This window comes from Cygnus atratus, chromosome 9, assembly GCF_013377495.2.
Source record: "Cygnus atratus isolate AKBS03 ecotype Queensland, Australia chromosome 9, CAtr_DNAZoo_HiC_assembly, whole genome shotgun sequence".
In the NCBI taxonomy this organism is placed as follows: Eukaryota; Metazoa; Chordata; class Aves; order Anseriformes; family Anatidae; genus Cygnus; species Cygnus atratus.
Window position 1 is genome coordinate 16,661,789 of NC_066370.1, and position 16,792 is coordinate 16,678,580.

General features: G+C 56.8%; 1 protein-coding gene across 1 annotated transcript in view; it reads left to right on the forward strand.

Annotated features, from left to right (window-relative positions):
- The first annotated feature begins 8,892 nt into the window (after window positions 1-8,892).
- DIS3L2 (DIS3 like 3'-5' exoribonuclease 2) overlaps window positions 8,893-16,792 on the forward strand; it is a 192,329-nt gene continuing 184,429 nt past the window's right edge. Inside the window, 2 exon segments of the mRNA XM_035544858.2 lie at window positions 8,893-8,925; window positions 11,315-12,024. Of these exon segments, the coding sequence (XP_035400751.1) occupies window positions 11,334-12,024 (691 nt within the window). The 5' untranslated portion in view covers window positions 8,893-8,925; window positions 11,315-11,333.

The window sequence follows — 16,792 nt, forward strand, 5'->3', positions numbered from 1 at the left end:
CCTGCGGGGCAGCGCGAGCGGGGACGGGGGCCTGGAGGCACCGGGGAGCGGAGGGGAGCCCCCGGGGAGAGGCCGGGACGGGCGGGAGTCAAAGTTCAGAGCGGAGCCCCGAGGTCCCTCCAGCCGCCTGCGAAGTGCCGAGCCAGTGAACTTGGGCTTTCTGCTTCATTCATTTTATAACCCAACCTGCTTGGTGATGTCATCTAAACAACCAGGTCCAACCCGGCCTCCTTCACAATAGCAGGAATTTAAAGGGGGGGTCCCCTCACCCCTGGCAGGAACAAATGACACATCAGCCCAAGGCAGCGGGCTCGGGGAGTTGGAGAACAACAACAACAAAAAAGCGGGGGTCATTTGGCTGAGCCCCCCGCAGCACCCCCGGGCCCCTCTGGGAGCTGCCTGCCCTCCCCTTGCCCCACTGCCCCACGGCCCCTCTGCTCCCGCCGCTCCCCTGGGTGACCCCCATGGAAGGGCAGGGGGTGGCTGCTGCAGGCTGCAGGGGGGTCCCAGAGGGGGGTTAAGTCCCAAAGGCAGAAATGAGTGAAAAAAAAAAAACACTTTTTAATTTTCTACTTTTTTTCCACATCCAGGATTAAATCAGAATTAAACCTTCCAGATCCCTGTTTGCCAGGAGAGGGGGACACTGCCCTCCCCGGTAGCGGCTCTGGGGACACACAGGGACATGGTGACAGCGGCGCTGCCTGTGGGCACGCAGGTGGATGCCTCGGCTTGGAGGGGGGACCTGGCCTCAGCCTCTGCTCCCCTGGTGGGTTTGGGGGGCAGCCGGACACGGGGCTTGTGACAACTGCTGGTGATTTCCTCTGCAGGACACAGTCAGTGTCACACGGTCACTGCTGGGGACAGGACCCGCAGGGACAAACCCGGCTGTGCAGCGCGGCCACCAGCTCTCCCACCTGCTGCCCGAGCTGGAGGCTTCGGGCTCTGACATCGGGGCTCAGCTCCGGCTGCTTGCAGGGGCTCGGGGCACACAGCCGAGGGCAGGATTTGTGCCTCCAGCACCGTGCCTGGCACCAGGACGGGGGCAGCTTTTTGCTGCTTTCTTCCCGGCAGCACTGAGAGAGCCCAGCCCCATCCCAGGCCCCCCAAACCGCAGGGATGCTCTTCGTAGTCAAGCAGAGAGGTGCCCCCACATCCCTGCCCTGCAGCAGGGGAAAGCTCCGGGCTCTTTCCCCTCTCCCTAGGGTCAGCTCCAGGCCAGTCCCTTCCTCCTGCAGGAGCTGCCCCTTCTCTGGGTCTCTCCAGGCTCTGCTCTACCTCCGGGGGGGGGCGGGGGCAAGGCTCCTTGGGGGTCTGTGGTTTTCTGCTCCACAGCCCGGGCTACTGGGCACAGGCCACTTTGCAGGGAATCGTCTTTTCAGCTCCACGCGAACGGGAGCTGGAAGGAGAAGGTCTCGGTGGTTTTTCCATCGCGCCTGCCAGGTGGAGACAACTTGGGCTTTTTGGAGCGCAAAGTTGTACTTGGGCATTCGTCTGCGTGCAGGCAGATAAAGGCGATGGAGTTAGCGTTACAGCCGGCCCCGGGTGCCAGGTAACCGCGGGTGCAGGCACGGAGCAGAGAGGCCCCCTTCTTTCTTCCCGGGGCTCGGCACTCGCCCCCCGTGGCTGGGTGCCACGCAGCCTCTCCCAGGCGGCAGGAGGGATGCTCTGCAGCACTGCCCCGCTTCGGGGAAAAGCACAGAGGGAAGGGGAGCCGGGCTGTGGGTCCCCCGCAGCCTGGGGCTGGCAGGGTGCACGAGGTCCCAGGCTCCTGCCCGGATGCTGAGAGCAGCCCCGGCTTCTCCCACGGGAGCCCAAGGCGGGGAAGGAGCCAGGGCACGGGGTTGGGGGCACTGCATGGGGAGGAAGGGCTGCAAGCTGCTGGCTGTAAGCCCCCCTGCAGCCATGGGACGAGGGGATGCAGCCGGCTGCGGCTCTGCCAGCCCCGTGCTGGAGCATCCCAGCGTGGCCACGAGTGCCACAGCACGGCCGGGTCCTGCCGCCGCGCTCCGCCAGGCTTCCACCGGCGTGGTTTTCATTAGCGTGTTTTCTTTGTCACACCGCGCACAGCCTCGGGTCCGGGGGGGGGCTGTTCTTTATAAATCCAATTAGTGTTGTTATTCAAATCACTCTGCCTGCCCTGCCGAAACGCGCTGCAGTCAGAGACGTGGCGCACACAAAGCCTTGCCCTTAACCAGAACCAGACCGAATCCACCGGCGCTGCTTCACGGCAGCAAAAAACTCCTGGGGGGGAGGAGAGAAGGGATGGTTAGGAAGGAGTTAAAAGCAGGGAAACCTTTTGCTTTTTGGGATGGGGGCCTGAAAGCCTTTAACCCTTGAAGGGATGGTGCCTGTGCCACCCCGTGGCTCGGGGCTTCCCCTGGGCTCTGGCTCAGCGTGACCGGGAGGGATGGAGCCCTGGGGGTCAGGTGTGAAGATGTGAAGAAGGTGTGAAAATCCCCACGTGAGTGCTCTGCGTGTCACCTAACGTCCCCGTGTGGCAGCAGCTGGGTGTCAGGTGTCCCCATGTCACTCTGTCAAGCTCAGGTCCGAGCCACTCACCCCTCTCCTGAGCATCAGCCAACGTGCGAGGAGCCCCGCGCTGTGCACAGCACTGCCCCTGGGCTGCAAGCGATGGAAACCCGCAGAAAGCAGGGAGCTGCTTGCTGCAGGGCTGAAAATTAGGAAAAGCCACCGAGCGTCACCGAAGCGGGCTGCCTGCTGAGGTGGGAAGCGGGGGACGCCGGTGGATGGATGGAGAGGGATTCGTGGAGTGTGACTGGTGCCAGCGTGATGCGGGGCGGGGGGAGATGGTCACGGTGTCACCGCGCGTGGTGACAGCGCGGGTGTTTCTGCGGAGCTGCTGCCTGATCCCACGGGAGGGCTGAGTGATGCTGGGGGGAGCTGGCTCCTGTAAAACCCCTCAGGATCTGCTCTGCCGAAGTGAGGGGCCAGGTTTCGCTCACGTCCCGTGGGGTGACCCCTGAGAGGATTTAAAACATGACTGAGCTCTGCCTGCCTGAGCCAGCTTAAAATCAAGCAGAAACGTGGATGCCAGCCCCAAGGAATGTCAGGAAGACGGGTGTCTGGGCTGTGCCCTGCACGCCAGGATGGAGCAGGAGAATCCCCCTCCGGCAGCACCCAGTGGCAGTGCCCAGGAGCAAGACGTGGGCTGGCAGCTGCCGAGAGAGCGGTACAGGGGGGTTCGAGGTGATGTGACGGGAGATTTCATCAGCTGGCAGTTTTCTACAGGTTTCACAGTCCCCCTCCGGCGGTCTGGAGCCTGCAGGCTCAGCAAGAAGCAGTTTCAAGGGGGGATTTTTCAGGCTCCGTGGACAGATTTCTGGGAAACCACCAGCCCCGAAGGCAGGGGCAGCCAGGGGCTGGGGTGTTTGGATGCCGGGAGCCCCCCAAGCGCAGGAGCCCCCGTGGGCTGTGGGTGCCTCTTCAGCCACCGGCCCAGGTCTCTGCGCCTGCAACGCCGATGGCAGCTTTCGGCCTGTTTGAACATCCCGGGTGTTTATTTTGGATGCTTCTGCTGAATGAGGTATTACAGGAAACACTAAATGGTTTTACATTTTCCCCCCTTCTCCTTTGGGTGTAGGAGAAGGCTCTGGTCCAGGACACACGCGTGTCCAACATCCCCTCATCCCAAAGCGGCATTATTTGATGGGGAGCTGCCCTGATGGAGCAGGAGGGGACGGGGACACGCTGTCCCTTCCCAAACCCCCCAGGGCAGCGAGGGCAAGGGGACAAGGGAAAGCCCTGTGCTGGTGCTGCCGTTTGGGGTTTGCCACGTTGAGGTACCCGGGGTGCTCCAGCCACCTCCCGACTTCCTGGGTGTTTCTTCTCCCCAGGGCTGCGTGGGGATGGCTATGCTCCAGGGCTGGAGTGGGAACACGACTTCTCAGACTTTAACTGAACATTAAAAAAATAAAATAAAAAAAATTAGGCAATTACGATGCGCTGGTGAGTACACGCTGTGAGTCTCCCCCTGTGTCAGCCACGGAGGATGTGAATTGCATCGCCTCCAGCTGCCAGCAGCCCCGGCTCTGCAGCTAATGTAGGAGAAGGTTGCTGGGATTTTCTGACCTAAATGCCACATTCTTCTTTGTCCTCCCTTTCCCAGATGACTGCCCTCAAAAAAAAAATGGGGGTCTGGGAAAATTTCAGCTGCAATAAGGCCCCAACATCAGCCTAATCCTATTGGTTTTGGCACTGAGCATCCCTTTGGGAAGGGCTGTTGCCCAAAGCGGTGATGGCCAGGAAAGGCCGGCAGTGGGTTGTCACCACCATGCTTGTCCCCACAGAGGAGGAATGAGGCGAGAGGGAGCCGAACCTCATGCAGAGCCACCGGAGAGGCCCCCACAGACCACAGGGGGAACAGACACCCAGCCTGGCCCCGATATTCCCCCCACACCACCCCCATATCCCCGGGGCTCTGCCGTCAGCGCCGCGGGCACGTCGGGGCCAGGTTCTGGCTGGCCGTGGCTTGGCAGCACCTCCCACGCCTGGCTCGGAAGAAACCCCGCAGCACTGGCTGCTTTGCCCTGCACACCCCGAGCCGATTTCCAAGGAACTGCTGGGAATCCTGCTTGGCATCGGTCCTTTGGGGCGAAACCATGGGGCTTTCCCCGGAGCACACCGGGCTGGGGTGGAGGTGGGCACGTGAGGGATGTGCGGTGCTGCATCCCTGCTGCTCTCGGGGTTGCGGCGGTCCTCCTGGGGCTGTGGTCCCACTGGAGCCAATGTGGGGCTTTCTGTCCTTATTTTGGCAAGGGGCCTGAGCGTCTCGCATGGGGGGGCTGAGGGCAGGAGCCAGCCCAGCCCTGTGGACGTGCGGGGCTCCACAGCCCCGACTTTCTGCAGCCAGGCAGAACAACAATGCGAGCCCGCGCGGACATAATGGCCAGGGTTTGCTTGAGATACAAAGGCACAGGGCTTTCACATGAGGTAATACTGATAAGTTACGCTCTCATTCACCGCTCCGCCTGCCAGCCGGCAGCGGGGCCACCGTTCCCCGCTCGCCTTCACCAGGACGTGCCCGGCCGCAGTGCCCCGCTGCTGCCTGGTGGGAGTGGAGCCGTGTCTCTGCCTGCGCCCCAGCACGCCAGGACCAGGAGATTTATCGCCCGAAACCGCTCTGAGCATCCCTGGGAGGCTCCAACCTGCTTCTGACTCTGGGGAGGGGGATGAAAGCAAACCAAGGGCTGGGTTTTGGAGGGGTTTGGCCATAGGCAAGCAGGGAGGATTGCTGAGGATGAGACTTGACGGCATCCAGGAGGCAAGGCCAGGAGCCCCCAGCCCTGCTGCTTCAACATCCAACCCTGGCATCCCTCCTCTTTCCCTGCTGTCCCCTTCAGCTCTATCTCAGCTCTGGCCCTCCTGGCTGGGGTTGGGGGTCTCCCTGGACAAACACAGCCAAAGCAGACCTGTCCCCTGCCCGGGGGGAGCTGCCGGCATTCCTGCAGGCGCTGCTTTGTCTGGAGGAGATGGGAACCCACCAGTCCTGATCTTTGGTGGTGGATTTCCCAACCAGAGGTATGGAGGGCTCAGGAGAAGACTGAAGAAGCTGAAGGACAGGTGGGGCAAGAGCACACTGGTTGTGACACGGCTAGCAGATGGGTATCTATTAAGGAGAGAGATGTTTTTTAGCTAATTTATGGCAATAAATCTGCCTCACTCCCCTCTGTCCCCCCGGCTTGTGTCCTCAGGCCAAGAAGCCAGGCGGCTCCCTGCGGCCTGAGCAATGGCAAAGTGATGAGGGTCTGACTGAACTCGGGTGCTGCTGCAGTCGAGGCATTTCCAAGGGTGCTCACACACTCCAGCACAAACCCGTGGCCCCTCTCTGTCTGGGTGGGCTGCAGGAAGCAGACGGAGGTGCCCGAGGGACTGCTCGGCTCCCATCCATTGCTCCCCTCCTTGAGTCACCCTGGGGTGGCTCCGTCCCCTCGGCCAGTCACTCCTGATTAACGCTGAGGTAAACGAGCGCAGGGCGGGCCTTTGCTCCTCGCCGAAACCACAAGTGGTGGAGGAGCCAAAGCCTTCGTAAGCTGATGAGCCACGCGGCGCGCTCGCCTCGGCCGAGGTGCCGCAACACGTTCCTGCCTCGAATGTTGGTAGCAGCCACCCGTAACTGCCCGGGGGAAGATGGTGAGATAATGCTGCGCTGTGGGAAAGCAAGCTGGGACACCGGGCTGGGCCTGCTGCTACACAACCCCAGGGAATGAGAGTGCAGGGGAAAAATCTGCCCTTTGAGGAAGCCCGTGAGGCACCACGGAGGGTCATGGGATGGTGGTGAGGTGAGTGCTCCTCTCTGCTTGATAGTCATGGACGGCAGATAAAGGATGGAAGCAGCCAGCCCTTCCCTGCAAGGGGCTGTGTCTGGGGACATCCTGGGCTGCTGCCACGTGTACATGTGCCCTCGTTCGAAGCGCACAAAGGAAGGGTGCTGCCTGCCCTCAGGGCACCAGGGGGGTGGCACGCCTTTGCTGTCTCTCTCGTCTGCCTGGGCCAGTGATGGAGCAGAAATAAACGGGCACAAGTGCAGGCTCTGCCCCATGGACTAGACCCATTTCCAGGCCCTACTGGGCTCACGGCCCCTTGTGCAACAAGGGCACAGCTGAAGGCAGGAGGCGGGGACGATGGAGGCGTCCAGCCGCCAAGCCGTGGCCCTCTTGCCACACATGATATCACTGCGAAACCGGAGGCCCCCGCGCCGGCAGCGCTGCTGACAAACATCGAATGCCCCCGCTTCCTCCCCCCCTCCGTCCTTCATCTCCTGTGGAAGGAACGGGGCAGCTGGTGGTGCCACCTGGTGCAGCAGGGAGCCCGGCCAAGCTGCGGGCTTGGCTTTGTCCCCACGGGGGTGAAGAGGAGCAGAGACACGGCGTGACTCAGCGGCATGGAGGGGAGCTGCCTGCTCCCACCTGGCTTCACAGCGAGGGGGGCAGCGGGGCTGGGGGCTCCTGGGTCCCCTCACCCCATCTCCCACTCATCCAAGCGGGCAAGCAGACCAAAGGGCCTGCCCTGCACAGCTGGGGACGTGCTGCTGCCATGCCGTTAGCAGAGCACATGGCAATCGCTTTGCTTTGGCAGTGGCCGGGAGAGCAGGAGGAAAGGGGAGAGCACTGAAAGGGGGATCCCGTATCACTGTGCTCCCCCCGGGGCCAGCTCCAGCCGGGAACTACGTCTGCTTTCCAGCATCTGGGGGGACCAGCTGCTGCACACTGGTGGCTCTGCTCCTGCAGAGGAGGGACGCTCGCTTCCTTGCCGTGCCGCGGCTGTGTGCCCAGTATGGGGGCTTGCTGCCTCCCAGCTGTGCTGAGGCAGAGCTGAGTCTCTGGTCCATGTGAGCAGGATGCTGCCTTTGCATCCCGGCGTGAGGGGAGATGTGACTGTCCTACTGAAGGCATCTTTGCCCACCGCCTGTGGTCCCCACAGCAAAAGCGCTCTGCTTTTGGGCAGCTCCCTTGACCAACCCAATGGCAGGAAACAGAGCAGTCTGTGTCTGCATGGCTGCCACTGGGGCTTCCCCTTGAGCAGCTCCGTCTCGGCATTATCACCACGGCTTCACGGGGCTCAGCACGCTACGAGCACGGCCTTGGGGTGGTGCATGTCCAGGAGGAGTGGGACTGGCAGTCATGGGTTGTGCATCACACATGGCCTCTAGAGGGGCGCAATACCAGGTGATGCAGACACCAGCCTGGTGTTGTCACCTTCCCAAGTGAAGGAGCAGAATGGCCTGCACAGACCAAGGTTCCTGCTGAAGAAAAGACTGAGCAGAGCCTTTCTACACCAGCCCCTGCTTGCAGACATGCTTGAGGTCCCTTTGGACCTCCCTGTGCATGCTTTGAGGGGCTGCTCCAGGCAGACAGCTCAAACAGCGGGCACTGGGGGTGCCAGTCTTGCTTGGAGAGGCTGGTTTCTCACTCTCCAGTTTTTCAGCTGACTGCAGTTCTCTAGAAAGCCCAATGTGATTTTCAGGTAACAACCGTATGACCGAATCACCTATTCCCAGTCAGGGAGACCCTGGATCTCCCCCTGCCACAAAGCCCTGCAGCATCAGGAAGAGCAGGGAGCGAATGAGCCCCTTGCCTCATCCTTTATGTGCTGTCCCCCCCGATGCGAAGCTCTGCCTGATCCCGGTGAGAATCAGGCCGCTCAGCACCGTGAGGTGCCCATTTGCTTGGGCGCTGTGGTGCTGCGGGGCTGGGGGACTCAGAAAGGCACTGGGGGCACAAGGAAGCTGTGGGGAGCTGGGGGTCGGCCTCTTCTCACAGATAACTAGCGATAGGACTAGAGGGAATGGCCTCGAGTTGCGCCAGGGGAGGTTCAGGTTGGAAACGAGGAGAAATTTACTGTCAGAAAGAGTGGTTAGGTATTGGGATGGGTTGCCCAGGGAGGTGGTGGAGTCACTCGCTGTCGGGGGGGGGTGTCTCAGGAAAGGTTGGACGTGGTTCTTAGGGACATGGTTGAGTGGGTGACTTTGGTGGCAGGGGGACGGTTGGACCAGGTGATCTTGGGTGGCTTCTCCAGCCTTAACGACTCTATGATTAATGATTCTGTGATTAGTGATTCTGTGATTAACGACTCTGTGATTAATGACTCTTATGAAGCAGACACTGGGCGCTTTTGGGCTTTCACCGCCCTTCCGCCTCCCCCACGGCACCCCAGGCCCACAGCGCCGCCGCCTCCACAACCCAGGCCGAGGCCCGGACCCCTCGCGCCCCGCCACGGCCCCTCCTGAGGCCCCGTTGCCGGCCCGGCCGCGGCGGGGAGCGGCCGCTTCGCTCGGCGAGGCCTTGTGAGCCGTGCCGCGGCCCGTAGGCCGCCTCCGACCCGGAAGAGGACGGCGGGACGGGGAGGGGGGGGGGGGGGGGCGGGCGTCGGGACATTTAAACGGCGCGGAGCGGCGCGGCGCGGCCGGTGAGTGCCGGTACGGGGTGGGGGGGGCTCGGGACGGGGCCCCCCCCCCGTCCTCGGACCGATAGCCCGGGCCCGGGGTCTGGGCACGGAGGGGGGGACGGAGCCGCTTCCCCGGTGGCTGTCGGGCGCTGCGAGCCCCGTGGCAGCGCCGTCCCGGTGTCCCCCCCCCCTCCCACCCCCGTGGCTCCCTCCGGGGTGCGGGGCAGGGCCCGGGGCCAGGCCCCTGCGGTCCCCTGGGGGGGGGGGGGTCCCGGCGGGGCTGCCCTGGCCGCGGAGCCCCCAGGAGCCCCAACCCCCCCCCCCGCTGCCCGGGTTTTGGGGAGCCACGTGGGGATGGGGTCAGCGGGGGGGGGCTTGACCCCCGGGGGTCTCCCTCCGCACAGCCGGCCTGGAGCCCCCCCGCTGCCCCTGTGGGTGAAGGCAAGGGGGGCGCGCTCCTCGCCCGCCTCTGCCCTCCCTCCGCGGCCTGGGTGGCTGCCCTTGGGAAGCTGATAACCGAAGAGTGGTGTGCAGGGGCTGTAACCACCCCCCCCGTTTTTTTTTTTTTGTCTATGCTCCATTTACGTGGCTAACCTTACAGAAATGGAGCCGGAGGCGAGAGGCAGGTGTTTGCTCTTTCCTTGTAGATAAAGATGGCAAACTCCTGTCCGCCCCAACCCGTGTTTGGAGAGTAGCCTCGCAGGCTTTTGTCAATGTTATCTGCTTCTGTTCAGCTGGCAGCTGGCGAAGGTGACGTTAAAAAGGGAGCCCGCTGCAGACCTCCCCGTGCGAGGGTTTTGTAATAGCAGGTCAGTCTATTAGAAAAGTTTAGCTATTGGCCAGCACCAATGGAAAATCTTAGGAACGAGAAGCACAAACCACACAAAGAATTTTTCCTATTGATTCAGGGATTTTTAATTTTTGCTTTGTATTGTGAAGTCTGTTCACATCCGTGCCCAATTACTTAAGCAAATCTAGTCGCAACACGCCTTGCTTCTCTGGAAGGGTCAGAGCAGGCACCGAGGAGGAGGAGGCAGCTCCACAACCCTTCATCTCCGCCGGGTGCCCCATGCCCAGGCAGTGTGTGGGTACAGGAGACTGCGTGGGGGCTCGTCCTCCGTGCAACTGCAGCAAAAGGGAGCTGAGAGCTGGCTGAGGGCGAAGAAAAATTCCACCGTGGTGGGAGCAGGGAAGGGAATATAAATTTCTCTTCTGCTGAACTCTGCGTTCTGTCCTGCCAACACTCCTGTGCTCAGGGAAGTGAAGAAAGAAAGGTTTCATGGACAATGTCCTTTAGTTTAGCTCCGAGCCCAGTGCCTTTCAGTTTTGGCATAGAAAAGGTGACAGTGCGGCCTCGAAGTTCTCACCGTAACAGCTGGGGTGAAATTCAGCTGTTCAGCTTCAAACGTGCCTTGAAGGGAAGAAGGCGTTTTTATGGGGCCCTGCAGGAGACAACAGTTGCCCTGGTGTACATTATCAATATATTTTATATTCCTCTTTGGTGTTAGGTACAGCAGAAATCATTGATTTGTCCCGTCCACGCTTATAGTTTACCTTAATAGGAGCTGAGGACAATTTACTAGATTGTTTCACTCCAAAAGCTTAAAAGCTAAAGCAGCTCAAAGAGGATTGAAAGCCTGATCTACTTAAGCTCCATACTCATACTGCAAAGGTGGAGGGCATAACATCCCCTGCAGAAACGGGGGCTAGACGGAATGGGAGCCAGTGTGTCGCTAAGAATCACTAAGAATTACGGGCTCTTGCAAGATACTTAGTTGTGTGAGGGAGTTTAGTTTACGTCAGTCACAGTGGGAACAAGTTTTTGGCTAGTAAGACAGGCTGAAATGGTCAGTGTTGGTTTTCGGAGCAAATGTTCTGTATAATCCACCAGAGTGCCTCACTCTGCAGGTGAGCTAACAAGCGATACCTGATTTTTACTGCAGCCTGTAGGTACTTCAGTGAGGATGCAGTTATTTTCAAAGGCTTCAGGTTGGACGTGACAAGGTTTGGTTCTGACAACCTCAGCACTGGCACATCTGGCAGTCTGTCAAGTTATTCCCTTAATTTAGCTGGGCTGTTGAAAGGCAAAGAAGGGAGGATTAAAGGAATCAGTTATGTTTGGGGTGTCAGCGCTGGGACAAAAGTCCCCATTTTGTGAGGCCTGGGGGCAGCTATGGCTTGCAGGCTGTGGTCACTCGGTTACCAACAGTGGTTTGGTACAGGGCAGGTGTTGGCTGCAGCGTGAAACCCCGTCCCCCCCGCGGAGCAGTTTAGCACCCTGGGATTTCTGTGGAGACCAACACATTCTCATTCACTAAACGTTTGCCTCTTATAGCGTAGGCAATTATTTGTCGTTTTGTTTCAAGAAAATGACCCTTCTTTTCCCCTGTGTTTGTTTATAACTCTGAAGTCTGGCCCTTTGCTGCACTATGGATCCTCAGGGGCACGTGCGAAGCGCTTCTGCCCAAGGTGCCAAGGAAGGAGTAAGCAAGCCCGCCGTCCCGCAGAAGAACGCTTACGCTCGGCTCGTGCAGAAGCACCACAGCGGCCGATTCCGGTCCTACATGAATCACGTTGCGCAGAAGATGCAGCTGGAAGACGGCACCTGCAACGACCTCAGCCTGGACCTGGACCCACCCCTGAGGAGAGGACTGGCGAAGGATAACCTGGCCAGGAACGGGTTGAACGTGCACAGCTATTCACCAGGCAGAGCGCCTCACCTGGAACAGCCCATGCCTGGGGGATTTGAGAACGAGAAATCCATCCTCAACAGGTGTTCTCATAGAAAAAATGCCAACGTTAACCTAGAAGGAGACCTGGAGGCGGAGGAAGACTACTACGTGCATCAGCATGGAGCTGCAGGCGACTTGTTAAACGTGAGCGATGCCCCGGGTGGGAGAGCGTCGACCAGCCTGAGGCACGGCGCAGCTCTGCAGAGGTCGTCTGGTTCTGACGAAAAGGACGAGGAGGACATGTGGAGGAAGAAACACAAGAAATGAGGCAGGTGCCCTGCCAACACGGACCCAGCGGCTGGACACTTGGTGACTGAGCAGTCTGGTGGGGATGTGCCGGCAGCAAATGCCAGGAAAAGCAGTCACTTGTCTGCAGGCCACGTCCACGGTGAGTTCGATCTAATGACCTGCTTGGTCCATTTGCTGCAATTACCCTGGAATTGAATGTGATGGTTTAGTCATGAGGGAGTTAACGCGAGCCAGTTCTGTTCTGTCCGAGTTAGTCAGCCCTTAGTTACCTGGGGGTGGCTTCGTCCTGCTTTACAAGTACGCCACGCTGCATGTGCAAATGTCTTCGTGTGGAGCCAGCTTGGCGCTGGCAGGGCCCGGTCCCCTGGCAGAGGCTCTGTGAATGTGGCTGTGCTGCTTCCAGGACCAGCTCAAGACTAGGAGAGCCCAATTTCTGTGGGGCGGAGTCCAAATTAATAAGGCTGCTGGACCTCAGCTGGCTCAAGGCGAAGTCACAGTTCCCTCTGCATCGCTTCGTTGGATCTGGAGTGCTGCTTAGCCTCTGTAGAGCATCCAAGCCTGTCTAATACTCAGGGGCTAAGATGCCTGTATAATATCTAATTCCTGATACAGGGTGTTGACTCTAGTAAATTTTACTGTTAGTAACAAAGAGAATACATCTTGCAATAGTACAGCGAGTGCCTCTTAAATGCAATGGTCAGGGCAAAAAGCCAACTTACAGAGATAAAATTCTTTATTAAAAAAAAAATCACAGCATTTACAAGCAGCCAAAGCCAGGCAGTTTAAATTTGATCTCCTGATGTAATGGGTTAAAACTTCCTCTGAATGATATTTATGGTGAAATACTTGAAATAGCCTGATCTTATGAACTACTACTGGAGGAACTCATAAATGTCACTGCATTAAATTCTCTGTAACAAGTAGAAGAGATCAATTTCTCAGCTGGGTATGAGAGGGGCCTGAGGTCTATCACAACGTTTGGATTTGAAATCAAGTAAATGTTTAACTGAATCACTTGCAAATCTATGCCCTATCAGTCAAGAGTGGCAAGTAATACGCTTTTTACAGGGCTTGCTGTATTTTTGGAGGCTGTGACAGTAGAATTATGTGCTAGATTATGTGCTAAAGTTGGTAAACTTTCATGAGTTCTTTCAAGACAGATCATAATTAGACACTGAACACAAGCAGATTGCTAACATTTATGGAAGAGCCTCGTTTTTGGGAGGGTTTTTCTGGTGTGTCTCATGGTAACAATTCCGTGCTTGTCACGCTGGCTGTTGTAAGGGACTTGACTGCCTTTTACCCTTCAGCTAACTGGTAGCTTTTGGAGAGTAAGGAAGAGCAGCTAACAAATTCCATGCTAATGTTAGTTTGGACTAGTTAGTTTGTTAGTGTCGGGTGCTGCACTTTACAGAAGTCGAATTTGACGCTGTGCCAGCTAATTGCACGGGTACGGCCGGCGGCCTGAGATGTGGACCCAGAGCCGTATGAGCTGATCTAAGTCAGGGCTGCCGTGAGTCTGGGCTGCCCTTCCCTTCTCCTCCTCCTGCTGGTTCAGGGAATCAAAGCCAGTAGAAAATAACCTGCTGGAAGAAAAGTAAACAGCTTCTGCTGTAAAGCTTGCACACTGGTGGCACGGGCTGTCACTTCTGTGGGAAAGCGTGACCTGGTGGCACCTTGCCTGGAGTATCACCCTAATGGAAAGGGTCTGGGCACCTCTGTCCAGCTGTTACACCGCTGCGAGAGCTCTGTTGCTGCAGCCACTCCATGCTAGATCGATGGGCTGCTTCCTGGAGACGGCCTTGCTTTAGGTGCTGCAGCTTTGAGAAGTGTCCTCAGGTTTTCTTGGTTCCTCATCCAAAATCAAGCCTGGCCCCTGGAGACTGAGTCAGGTCCTCTTGGGCCCTCCTGGAGTAAGTGCAGGGCTTGTGTCCAACGCATCGCCAGATGTTGAGGCACTAATCCTTGGTGAGGATTTCTGCAGGAATATATATGTTGTAAATTTCACCAGCCACAAGGTTTTGTATTTTTAGTGTCCTCACCACCCTGAAGGATCAAGGCAAAGTTGTAAAACAGCGTTTTAGACTCTGAAAGTTGGCCCGAATCAATAAGTGTATTCAGTGTGACGTGTCTTTAACGGATTCATTCTGTTCAGAGCAAACTTTGGTGGTTTGTGCATTGTTTTCTGTGATTCTTTGAAGCTGTTTTTTAATTTCTATCTTTCTGCCGTGGGAGAAAGTCATGTATCAACCCTTCCTACCCCTCCTGGAAAGCCCCTCCGGTATTAAGAAAATAAAAACACCTGCCTAAAGAGGAGAAACATAAAAAATTAAGTGGATCAGAAGGGCTGCCCACCACAAGTGGAGGAATCCCGAGTTTTGAGAAAGTGCTTTTGTAAAAAGTCTGTTAAATGAAAAGTCCGGGAGACTTACAGCTGTAACAATGAAAACAATAGTTGCCCGTGTGGATTTTCATCTAAAAGTAGCCTGGTTTTCCGAAGTAAGCACCTGCAGTTCCCTCCTGCTTTCTTGGGAGCGAGGTTTACAACCCCTTTGAAAAGTAGCTATTTAGAAACTTAGTGTGGAGACCTAGAGCAGAGAACGTTGGCCATCGTGTTTGACCTCCCAGGTGGAAAACTCACACTGCGGGGGAGATTATTGGGAAATTATTTGCTTAAGAGACACCCTTCCTTTTCTTTTCCTTGCATGCCTCCCGAGCCACCCTCCTGTGTAAGTTGAGACTGGTCACACTCCAGAACGCTTGCAGGGGCACGAAAACAGTTTCCTGGGGAGGAAAGAAAGAGGAAAAAATATACGTAATTTGATTCGGACAGATGTCTTTTCTGTTCAGCGTGAGTATATTTTAGTACTCCCGTTGAAGTGAAGTAAAGGTTTAATGCAAGCGTTTAAGTAGAAGATCTCACACATCACACTACCAGATTAATATTTTCCCACTTCAAAGCTCGTCTTTTTCTCTTGATGCTGTTATATGTCATATTCCCTTGCAGAGGCAGGTGTCTGGTTTGATCAGTTTAAATCAAGGCTTGTGAAACTCTGGGGGCAAGAATTGCTTCTGTCACAGCAGCGAGGCGTATCACCTTTTCAGTGGTGACGTTTCCTCACGAATTAACTCTGCTGGGCTGCAGTAGGCTTACCAAAAGGCTCTTTGAGCTAATCTCAAAGCCAAGCATCTCTCTTTAGATCGCTTTGTTTCATTGTCCTCTTCTTAACAGCTCTTCAGCTCAGGTTTAGCCGTGGCCTAAAACTGAAAGCGCTAAAATTTGAGGAGGAGGAGGGCTGAAAAAACCCTTTGAGTGCTCTGTAGAAGGCTTCAGGAAGCGAGGAGCAGGTCCCTGTTGGTGTCCTTTCAGTGGTGCAGCAGTTCCTGCGGCCCTGGGGGCAAGCAGAGAGGTTTGTGCAGCCCCAGCAAGCGTCACTGACCCTGGAGCTCGCTGCCGGCGATATCCTTGCTAATTCCAACACCTCCTTGTCTTAGGTGGGGGAAAACCACTAGGTGTAGACTGGCCCAAATTGCTCTCTGGCTCTTCGAAAGGGAGCTTGCCTTGTTGACGATCCCCCTGGTGCTTTTCTCCGCTCACCCAGAAGCGAAGCCCACGAGTGCCTCTGGGGGGCTGCTTTGCAGGAGGAGCTAATTTGAAATTGCACTTTGTTTTATTCCCTGTCGTGATTGCTGCTGTCAGTCCGTACGGTAAGGTCCCAAGCCCTGTCCTGGAGGACAGAAATAATTCTGCAGCAGGTAATTAGGAGGCTGACCACGGCAGTCCCTGCAGATAGTGCCTGCTTTTACTGAGTGCTGCTCTGTCAGCCGCTTGTCCAGCTGTACTGACATGTCGCCCTTAAAAAGTAATGAATGGTGGGCGAAAAGGCTGACTTGGGAGCTCTGGCTTTGGGTGAACTTGAGGAGCAACATGCTTAAAACTTGAAAATAGCCCTGTCCCGGAGTGAGCTGTAATTAGCAAATGGAACCTGCCACTTATCAGCGAGGATGCTTCGTCACAGCAGGCTGAAACATCCTGTTACTCATGAGGCTGGTTCCTTCTGCACCGGGCCTGCCGTTTTTTCCTCAAATCATTTTTTTCCTCCACCTCGTCTGGTGCTCAGGAGGTTGTTTCCCAGCTGTGGAGCTGGGATGCAGGCATAGAGAAGCATCATCTGGCTTTGTGCAGTTGTGCGTCCTCAGGATCTGCTGCATAGCTCCTACTGGCGTGTGTGCGTATTTGTGTATGGGTCTCCTATAATTGCTGTAAGATGTTTCATTTCTCAGAGCTGCCTGAAAACAAAGCATACCAGAGGCTTTGTAAAAATCCCGAAATAGCTTTGTGGGATGAAGCAAGAAATGCAGATTGAAGCAACACGCTAAAATGCATATGGGCACCCCTGCGCCTTGCTTTCTTCTCTGTTCGGAGAAATTCAGGACCCGTCCTCTCTCCTATATGGCCAGTTTATTTTTCCTTCGTTAAGAGATGTCTCTACTGTGACATTATGCCCCTTGCCTGCTCTCCTACCCGTGGGGCTTCCAGCAGAAAGTCCTGCTGAGCTCCCGCTGGCTTTGTAGTTTTTGTAGCTCCTGTACCAAGAGCTAATCTTCGTCCTTCTTTTGGGGGGCTTTCCCACCTCTCCCTGCCCCAGCTCCCCGGCGTTGTGCAGAGATTTAGTGCAGGTTGTCACCATCTGGGTTGCCCAAAGAGCTTTGCATTGGGAGCTCTGGATTTGAACAACCCTCTGCTGTCCCTTGTCTGGAAGGTGTAGCAGCTGTGGAGCTGCGCATGGGGTTCGCTGTACGGGTTCAGCAGTCTGAGTTGCTGCATGTAGGCACAGATCGAGGCTCCTTTTCTGCGCGGCTCCAACCTATGCGAGCATAATCGCTGTGAAGCCACCTGTTCTGAA